The sequence below is a fragment of the Plectropomus leopardus genome, chromosome 11, assembly GCF_026936395.1.
Source record: "Plectropomus leopardus strain MGB_pleo_1.0 chromosome 11, ASM2693639v1, whole genome shotgun sequence".
NCBI classification, from domain to species: Eukaryota; Metazoa; Chordata; class Actinopteri; order Perciformes; family Serranidae; genus Plectropomus; species Plectropomus leopardus.
The window spans coordinates 514,394-525,227 of NC_142186.1; the positions used below are offsets into that span (position 1 = coordinate 514,394).

A 10,834-nucleotide genomic window follows, 5' to 3' on the forward strand; every position below is an offset into this window, starting at 1 on the left:
CTTTTAGAGCCTTTAGTTTTTGAAGTCCAAGGTGACATCTTTTAGTGACTTCTTTTGTAAATGAACATTCCAACACTCAAAGATATTCACATTTGAATTAGTGCTGTGCAATAAACTGATTTTTATCAATTAATTTGAATTTGCTGTTTGGGACGATATTAAAAATGAAAATGCAGATTTTCTCTTTAACTTCCTCTGTCGCTCCCTTTGGGTTCCCATAGTTCATAGTGGGCTATCCCCCTCTATGCCCCCACCCCTGTGCTTATCTCCTTGAGATACACAAACAAAACAACATGACAGCAAGCATAAATGACAATAAAGAGTTTGTTCCCAAAAAAGACACAGTCTCTTCAGTCTTTTGGAACTGATTCGGTTTTGCAGTGTCAGATTCTGAACAAACCACAGTCTGCTGCAAAGTTTTTTTAAAGTCTGTTACAACTAAAGGCAGCAGTATGTCAGCTTTATTTCAACATCTCAAACAGAGGTTGCAGCCAAGTGGGAGAAATGTGTCCCCGAGATGCACAAGATGGCATCAGCCCACAAACAGCCAGAAAAAAGCACCCGACATTAGTAGAACCGTTTTCCGGTTGTGTCCCGTATGACAGGAAAGCTGCCCGATGCAGAGCTGTTACTGAGTCAGTCGCACTGCATATTACTAAAGATACGGTGTCCATATATACAGCGGAAAAGCCTGCAGGCTTATCCACATGCTAAAAACTATCCTCCCCAGCTACAGTATGTGCTACCAGCCACCCCGCCTCATCTGTACAACTGAACATGTGAAAAGATTTCAGAGAGCTGGAGGGGATGCGGTTTGACTCCACTACAACAGACCTGTGGTCCACTCAGTTTAACACAAACAACAGCATTATTTGTTAACATGAAACTCATGATGCATGACGGCTGTATGATTTCAGGATTGATCATTTTCAATACTCCACTGCTTCAACTGCAAAACTGTTTAATATGCAAAATTGTGCAATATGCAATACTGACTTGAAGCCCTCTACATTTTTCAGTTTACCTTTCTTAATTTTTATTTTTAAAATTAAAGCAAAACTTGTTTTGAGGAATTTCTTTGTCATTTCTTGACTGTTTTTAAGAGGGATAAAAATTAATTAAAATCGTACATTGATATTTTATTTTTAGGCCATATCGCCCAGCCCTAATGATGATGATGACGATGGTTGACAATTAACTTTCTGTCAGTTGACTTCCTGCCTATGCAGATATATTCATACTGTACATACCAAGATATGGTAACCTGGAGCCTATTTGAATTTCACAGTGACAGAGTGAGAGCAGACAGACACTTACTGATAGATTTCCCAGGGTAGAGCTTGGCCTCAGCGTGTCCTGGTACATGAGTCTCATCTTTGGCGCGTAATGTGTCCAACTCATGTTTAATGATGTACTGACACTCAGCCATGCTGAGGAAGGAGTCCCCATCCCCTGCAGAGACAGAGACAGAGCAGATACAAACATCACAGGACATTGACAACAGAGCCATGTTACTCAGCTCAGAGGCTCTTACACTGAGCTCATTGATTTCAAACTGCAGTCAGTGTGTCAGTTACAATGACAACAGTTCGTTCCGACACTCCCATTCATTTTCCAGCTCTTCTGATTTCAGAGTACCTTGCAAGAGGAGTACTGATGATTAGAAAACATCAGTCATAATCCTGTTATATCAAACTGCAGTGACTCATTTGACTTCACCACTTTACAGGTGACGCTTATAATTACTCTCATTTCTGATTTATCTACAGATTATTTGTGATTAATCAGTCAGGTTTCATTCAGTCATGAATAAACTTTTTATGTTTGATACAACAGAAGCTTAAATATGCTTATATGACACATATTAAACATTGTGATACTACACAATACAGTTTCCAGTCTCAAATCAGCAACTCAAACTTACTGCAATCCCGCAAGTGTCCCTTACATGTGCATTCTCAGTCATTCATCAAGAGACTGGCTTCAAAAGGTAGTAAGATTGCATTTTTATCTGAATTCCACACAGGATGTGTGAGATAACGCTACATTCTGGAAGTCACTGATAGTTTGTAGTATTTTACAGAACTATACCTGCGACATCAGCCATTGGCGACATCGGCCCAGACACAACAAACCGACTTTAGAGAACAAGCAGCACTTGAAAGTCTCCTGCTGCGTCCATAGTCTGTATAGCCTGTCTCAGCCAAAAGTTGCACATGAACACACAAAGACTACCACCATTGACCAACCAGCACATTCATTCTGCATCTGCATGAGAGGAAATACCGCTCCATACTAGCAGATGGAGCTTGTCTGTAACTGTCATTCAAAAAGTAAACAGTAAGAGCATCTTGATGCTATTTAGCCAGTTAGCACATTAACAACACAATCTAATGATGAAAGAACACAACATATTTACCAAGAACACAACCCATCAGCAAGCGTTTCTGCTAAAGAGCTCACTGGCTACAGAAAAACTATCTGACCTGTTAGAAAAAGCTGTTTTGGCCTTATTCTAGCTCTTTGTTTACTTTCCCTACTTCTGTTTCACTCATGCTCATGCTCTGAGCTGAGCTGCCGATGAACTGCCATCACTGTCACTGATTATAAATGCTGAACTGCCGAAAAACAGACCCTAGTGCCCACAAGCGTCAACAGTGCAGGACACACCAAGAAGCGACTAGGGCAACGAACACTAATCGACGGCCCAACATTGACCAACAGCTGACCTTCGACTTGGTGTGTCAGGGCTATCAGACGCAATAACTAATTCTTTTGGCTACCTGGAAAACAGTGGACACAACTCAGGAGCACCAAATTATCATATCATGACCTTTTAAGTTAAAGATCCAGTGTGAAGGATTTAGTGGCATCAAGTGGTGAGTTTACAAAACTAAAACTTCACCACTGCGTCAATTATGTAGGAGGATTACAGCGGCCGATGTGAAACGCAAATAGCCCTATCTACAGCCAGCATTTGGTTTGTCCATTCTGGGCTTCTGTAGAAACAAGGTGCCAGACAGCATGGAAGAGGACCAACTCCATGTGTAGATATAGATAGATAGATAGATAACAGCTCATTCTAAGGTAACAAAAACATGACAAGTTTTACTTTCTGGTGATTATCCACTGATGACAAAATAGTTATGAATATTATATGCAATTTCTGCCAATTGATGCTCCTAAAGCTTACACACCAGACCTTTAATACAGTAAACCCGTAAGCTAGCAGCTGCAGCCGGCAGTTACACAGCAACATGATCATCTATTTGGAGTTGTGTTTGTGTCGATGTGATGAATGTAAGCCCAGTGATGACCCTTTGTGTTTTGTTGTCTACCAACTCCTGATGGAAAAATGTGTCTCTTCACATGCTAAATGCTACACTAAGGCTACATCCACACTAATATGGTTTAATTTTAAAAGTGCCTTTGTGTTTTCAGAAATATTCTCTTTCTGCACTCTACACACAAACCATGACCATTCACACACACACTGGGCATGTGTGTACCCATGTAAAGAGGATGCAGATTGTCTCTCAACAACTGGTTGCATAGTTAAAGAAAATACCAGGAAAGACTAGATTTCTTTGTGTGGACCAACACTGAGATGGAACTCTTAATGAAAGTGTATAAGATAGTAAAGGCAGCAGAGAACAGCTTAGGAGTCACTGGAAAGCAAAAATAGTCCTGGAGCTGTAATGTTTTGGTTTGACATTTTGTGACTGAACACTAATATAAAACTAATATAAGTCATAGTTTTCAAAAGTCTCCCTTTCTGCCCAACCAAACAAAAACACAAAGGTTTCTTTTTTAGGGGTTCCCGAACACAGGAGTGGTGTGAACGCTAAACATGAATGTAACAAGGTTTACAGATTTAAAACGGAAAGGTATTATTGAAGATGTAGCCTGTGCTCACCAGCTAGTCTGTGTCTGTCTGCTGAGTGCTGCTGAGCAGGTAGTGTACAGTTAGTTTCTGTAGCTTTTTTGAACTTTGAAAACAGCTGCCATATGCAGCTAAAAATGACGCGATGAGAGCAATGAGAGTGACTCAGAACAGTGAAGTTGTGGCCCAGACAGATAAACAATAAGCTGTAATGCTACAAAGCTCATTGTTCACTCACTCACCCCCTCACATCGCCACATTGTTTTCAAATTTGTTTACAGTAAGAATACTGATTATAGCTGCTTTAAGTAAGAACATATTCAGCAGAAATATTTCCAAGACTAAACTGCCTTCATGCAGTTTCCTGCTGGCCTGTACCTTTAAAGTCTTTGAAGTTGTGTTTGTTAGCACAGGTAAAGCCTCTCATGGATCCATCATTGAACTCCTTGAAGAGGCCTACATCCTCAGCACCAGAGAGCAGCCTCTGCCATGTGGCCCCGACCAGGAACATGTTGAGGTTACCCTTCTCCTGACCCTGCACTCCAGGGGCCAGCTGCTCCACCAGCAGCTCAGCACCTGGGAGAAATGATGGGGTTAATAACACTGAATGGAATGGCAAACAGGGACACAGATTTACTTTAACTTCCACACCTCCATTCTGTTGTTGGTCTCTTATCCTCCTCAGTAGCCATGCAATGGCTTCCTCCTTGGTGTCTGAGGCCAGCTCCAGCACCACCAGAGGAGTGAACCTGGAGCCACTTATGTCTATGGATGGCCCCTGCAGCATAGTCCCCTTTCCCAGAGCACCTGCACAACAAATAAGAGAGAAATCAATGCAGGACAAAATGTCTTGTGGTGCTTGTCTGAGAGAAAGAGAGTATTTTATTTGGCTTAAAGCTCTGAAGGGGCAGAACCTTACTGAGTTTGTGACGGTTTAATGTTATTGTTGGGGTCCAAGCACCAACGGTGTGCAAGGACCCTGTTGAAACTGCTGTTTATTATTATTATTACTATGGTGTTTAAGCCCAAAGGGTTGAAAGTGTTTTGTTTTTGCTTTGACTCTTTTTGTTTTTTTCTTCGGGAAAGTTTTCACAAATTCCTGCAAGATGATACAGCCTTTTAGCCAGTCATCACAAAAGTTGGCGAAACTGTCTACATGTCTTCTAGCAACATACTCTGAAAGGTTAATTGATATTGACCACAAATACAAAAAATGGGCGTGACATAACAAAAATCGGATTATAAAATATAGCCGCAAGAGGCGACTCTGGGGTTCAAGTCAGCATGAATGTTTGAAACTTGAAGACTGTTGACAGCTTATGACAACTGCAATGAAAATAACCAGCAGGTTTTATGATGCTCACTCATTTACATCCAAATCCCTGCTGGGCCAAGCTCTTCTTTGGCAATACTACTTCCTACTGGTCAACTGCAGAAAACTTTACAAACTGTACAAACTACATTCATTCATTCATTCAAGTTTTGGAATAATTAGAGAAACAATGTCTGATTTACAGTCTTATTTGTGTTATGCTATAACCAATTCTGCATTTGTTGTTCAGTGCTCACATCTGATAGATATGTGTTTCCTTGTCCACCAAGACTGTGTTCCAAAAAGTTTTGCTGATAGAATAAAATTTTAAACAAATGTCATTTTACTGTTTTTCACATTATGCAAATTGGGGAAAAAAATCAATTTTTGTGGACTTAAATGGTCAAAAAGGTTTTTTTGTTGAGCTGCACAGGCGTGCCAAAATTCAAGTCAATCAGACTTGCTGCATGAGGGCCGTGGCCTTTTGCCAATCACATTTTTAGGTATTAACTACAGTGGCTATGTGGCCGTTTTGAGTCATATTTCGTTTGAAGCATTTGCATGTCATTGCCAGTTATTGGGACAAATTTCATATTTCTATCAGCTCATTTCAGCTCAAAGGAAACTGAGTAAAGGGATCTGCCTGAACCCTTATTCTGGAAATCTTAGGGACAGGCTTTCAGGTGTGTCTAGAGCTGCTCCATGCTCCATAGTGCACTCCCAGCAATCAAGGGATCTTATCATTACAAGTGATATCATTACTGTAGAGGGTCAATAAATGCATTCCACAGCCATACGCTGTAAGGGCGGGGGCCTGAGAACACAGCACAGATGAAGTCTACTGACAGAAACAGCTGACAGAGAGAAGGAGGGGCTGACTGGTCAGGCCACGTGTTTGGAAGACAGGCACTAGTGGAAAAGAAGAGCTGGAAAGCCAGACTGCTGCAGCAGAAATCGGCAGTGTGACAAGCACTGACGGTTTTTCTGGATATGCATCAGGAAATCTCAGTACTCACCCAGATCTGTGTCTGTGAAGGAAACTGCTCTTCCAGACTCTGGACTGATCTGTGAACAGATTAGATTAGAAACAACATGTCTGCAGTCTTAAGTTTCATGACACAAAGCAGCACAGCAAGCCTGACCTGTACGCCCACCGACGTCACAGTCACGCTGCTTATTGCAGCAGACGTAAACGGAAAAAAAAAATCATAGCTGAGATTTTTCCAAAATAAAAGCTTTGTTTTTCTATATGCTGTTACGGATGATGAAGACAAAAATCCATAGAGTAGGTCATGGCTCATTCCATCTTATTGCCCCATATGTCTGTTTTGAAGTGGCTGGTTGCTGTAATCCTTAGTTCTTTATTTTAGAAATGGTCCTCTAATGTAGATATTTAAAATGGATATTATTTCAGGTAACTGTATAATTTTGTCTTTTAGTGATTAGACAACATAGGCTGACAGTTGGACTGCGCTTCCTCGGAAAGGGTAAAGCTGTTTTCCATTTTAGTGAAGGCTGAAGCATCTGTACTAGTTATTATGGTAATAGGTAATGAAGTGTATGAACACGAAAAAAAGCTTGCTCAACTCTTTCATCATAAGCTATTGAAAATATTGTCTTCATCATGCTCTGGGCATAAGACAAAAAGTCATTTAGCTCTGACACCTACAATGACACCTACTGTTAACAGGCAGTGTCTGAGGGAGAAAGCAACAAGACTTCACTGAAAAACATGGAATGTTTGAAGATTAAGTTGAATGAATTTCCTACAAGTGCTAGTCCAGTCTTGCAAACATATACCAACACAATTAACTCTTTGAAACCTGGGCAAATCACTGGGCTTGATTTCTTTTAAAAATATAGGCACAAGGTAATGAGACACTTCAAAAGAAATTATTAAGAAATTAGTAAAAGTACAAGTAAATAACCTGAAAATAAGCACACAAAAAAGAACACAAGGAAATGACCTGATTTTTTAAATTATAATAATTCTGCAAAATAAATTAAAATATATAACTGTGATAATTATAAATCTACGTATTTATTGCAATTTACGGGACATTTTTGCCAAGTTGCTCAGGGTTCAAAGGTTCAAAAGTGATGTCAAGCTGGGTTTGAAAGAGTTGAAGAGAGCTACCAAGTGTGGCATGCAGCTGTTAGCATCGGTCCTCCTCCACAGTAGTAATAAACTGGCAATGACTTCACCTTGACTCTTCACCAAGTTGACTTGACTGACATTCTTTCCCAAATCAATAATAATATTCAGAACAATGGTGTTCCATTACTTTTATTTACTATAAAATAAATCTAAGGAAAGATTATGCCAAACTAGGTAATAGGGTAACACACAATTTCACCATTTTTTAAAAAGGTTTAATTATTTTGTGAAAAGCTTTTAAGGTTACACCACATGAACGTTTTTGCCATCATCCTTCTCCCAAATTTGATTAAAACCAGAAACTGTAAACTAGATCCTCAAAAATATTTAAAAAGAAAAAATGAACACCAACATCAACTATATGAACACCACAAAGAAGTGCCATATCATTGATCCACTGTTGTGGACCACAAAGTCATAGGCCAAAGCAAGAACACAGGTTTAAGAGTTCAACAATGGTGTTTGTTTTTTTTTTCCCCCAAAAAAATTTTTTACAGAGCAAATAACTGAAGGCAACAAATTTAGAGTTAAAGAGTTCTAAAGAGGTCAACAAAATGTAACTCTACTAAACAGTGTATTGTTAAAGTGCTAATAACTATAATCCGGACAACATGGGACCTCGTGCAAGGAACTATATATGAACAAATTTTATCTTAATTTTGCTCATATCCAGGATTTGTTCTTATTTTGTTAGTACCGACTGATTTTTGGGATTCACCGATGTTTTCTTATTTTAGCTTTTCTCCTGGTGAGAGAAAATTTTACAAGTGGTCCAGGGGAATCTTACCAAAATAAGAGAAAAAACATCCCCCTTTCAAAGGCTATAAATTGTTGTCCAACATGAGGAAAAATAAGTTTTATATTTGGAGCACTTAAAAATGCACTAATATCACATAATCAAATTTAGATAATGTTTTTGAGGAATTATAATGACTGGATTATTAGATTTATGGGATAAAGGGATACAAGTATACTCAGTCTGTTGATCCCAATTACTGTAATTTCAGTTACTGTGCATCCCTTTGTTGACCAGAGCTGAACTGTAATTAAGTACATCTACTCAAGTACTGTACTTAAGTACCAATCCGAGGTTACTTCATAATCTAAATCTCATGCCACTTTCCACTTCTACCCCACTAAATATCAGAGGGAATATTGTACTTTTTTACTCCACTACTTTTATTAGATAACTACTTTACAAATTCAAAGCAAAAATATGAAAATACATCAGTGCAGCTGAAACAATTAGTTGATTTATTAGAAAATTAATTGGCTGAACATGTGGTAATGTGTGTGTGAGTGTGTGAATTATTCACGTTTTTGTGTGGCTGTGGGCACATCCATCCCACATCCAGAATAACAAAGGTAGCTCTAGCATTTCAGTAAAAGAGACAGGCTGAGAGCCTGCTGTCACTCTCAAACTGATAGTGTGATTGGTCTTACTGAAGGAAGTTATGTTCAGTAACAACTCTGTCAAAGTTATTTCACTTTTCTTATGTTGCTGCTGTTGTGTAATGCTGTACATTACAGTGTGGCTGTGCAGGGCATTTAGAATTCTAATTCTGTGTCCACTGTGTTGTTATTTTTCTGAAAGGGACTATTCACAGTAATACAAACCGATTTCAGAAAGACAGTAAGACATATTTTGGTTTTGCATTATCTTGTACTTAACCCCTTGAAACCATCACTTTTCTTGTGCTGCATTCCAATGCTTTTTAAAGTATTTAAACCTTTGAACCATAACACTGGTGCATTTTCTTTCAAAAACATGGGAAAAAAGCAATGAGCAACTTGGCACGAAATCTCCCATAAACTGCAAGAAATTATAGATTTAGAAACTGAATTTTAAAAAAGCTGGGGAAAAATGTCTAAAGGATTACATTATAATTGTCAATGACATATTTAAAATTATTTTGACTAATTATTATAATGTAAAGCAGATTTTTTTCCAGTTTTTTTTTATTTACTTTTTTTTTTTTTAAAGATGACATTTTCTTTGGTTTGTTCAAATTTTCAGGTAATTTGGGGGCCCCTCTGTGCGGAGTTTGCATGTTCCGGGGTCTCCGGCTTCCTCCCACAGTCCAAAGACATGCAGCCCAGGTTGATTGGTGACTCTAAATTGCCCTTAGGTGTGACTGTGTGCGTGTATGGTTGTCTGTCTATATGTGTCAGTCCTGTGATAGTCTGGCGACCTGTCCAGGGTGTACCCCGCCTTCTGCCCGATGACAGCTGGGATAGGCGCCAGCCCCCCCGCGACCCTTACGAGGACAAGCGGTTACAGAAAATGACTGACTGACTTATTTTCAGGTAATGTTTTTTGTGCTTTTACAAATTCCTTGGTCATTTCTTCTTAAGTTGCTAATTACATTCTTACCATGTTTTCTGAAAAACATAAATAAATAAATAAATTTAAAAAAAAAACATTTCCCCCAGGTTTCAGATGGTTAAGTAACCAATGAAAGAGAATGAATTGTTGAAATTTGGTTTTAAGATTCAATTTGGGGCAGGAATTCTTTAGGAAACATTTCAACTCGTCATAGCAGGAGAGCACAGGAGGGAGTGATCAGAATGGATAGTGGCAGTCTGCAGTTAACTGGAAAATGACATGACATGACATGAAAAAACATAACATAACATAACATAACATAACATAACATAACATAACATAACATAACATGTAAAATAGCGGAGCCTTGGAACTGGGACACTACATGTAATGTAGATTACACCTCATTGTTTCATACTACAATAAGTCTAGATATGTAAGATCTGTAGCTTATCTGCAATCTTTATTTACAGCTTGTTTGCAAAGAACAGGCCCACGTTTATGATGAGGTAGACTGCCAATAGTTCTATTGGAAATTGCGGTTAACTTTTTTGTATTTGTATTGTATTGAATTTTTGTATATAAGGTGTCGATAACCTAGAGACATTAATATTTAGTTGAGTGAACATGCGAAAGTCCTACATTGAGGAAGACAAGCTCTGAACCAAACAGCAACACGTTAGTGTGCCGACAACTGTCAGCGCTGAGTCAATCATCTGTGCTACGGATAATAAGCACCACTTACTGACTAAGTAAACTGTTAATATCGCATAGCTAGCTACTCACCAGCTGTGTCCCCGCTGAGCAGCAGCCGTCACAGCGTTTAGGAAATGTTTAGAAAAGCTACTTCCGCAGTGGCTGACGATGGGTGGCGCGTGCGCTTGTTTTGTGTCACAGAAATGCTGCAGTGGGCGGGGACGGATGCAGTTCAAACGTGAAGACACCGCTAACTCAAACAACAAATCAACAGGTCTTCGACAATATGGGTGTGTAGGTCAATCCAATCAAACACTCAGTACTAAGATGACAGCGCTGTTGTTCCAACTAAGTTCTATTTCTACGTGGATAAAGGAACAGATAAAGTCCCCACACAGTCACTGCGCCCGGCGCTCAGCTGCTCCGTCTGCACTGACACTAAGCCAGAGCACACTGTGG

The 10,834-nt window shown here is 39.3% G+C and overlaps 1 protein-coding gene across 2 annotated transcripts in view; it reads right to left on the reverse strand.

Annotated features, from left to right (window-relative positions):
- ano10a (anoctamin 10a) overlaps positions 1–10,804 on the reverse strand; it is a 31,080-nt gene extending 20,276 nt beyond the window's left edge. Inside the window, exons 1-5 of one of the 2 annotated variants that reach the window (XM_042489480.2) lie at positions 10,466–10,799; positions 6,212–6,260; positions 4,535–4,690; positions 4,262–4,459; positions 1,318–1,452 (exon numbers count right to left, since the gene is read on the reverse strand). In XM_042489480.2, coding sequence (XP_042345414.2) covers positions 1,318–1,452; positions 4,262–4,459; positions 4,535–4,670 — 469 coding nt within the window. In that variant the 5' untranslated portion in view covers positions 4,671–4,690; positions 6,212–6,260; positions 10,466–10,799. Of the gene's footprint in view, positions 1–1,317; positions 1,453–4,261; positions 4,460–4,534; positions 4,691–6,211; positions 6,261–10,465 lie in introns of both variants that reach the window. The other variant, XM_088084924.1, reaches the window with a different exon arrangement.
- Between the last annotated feature and the right edge of the window lie 30 nt (positions 10,805–10,834).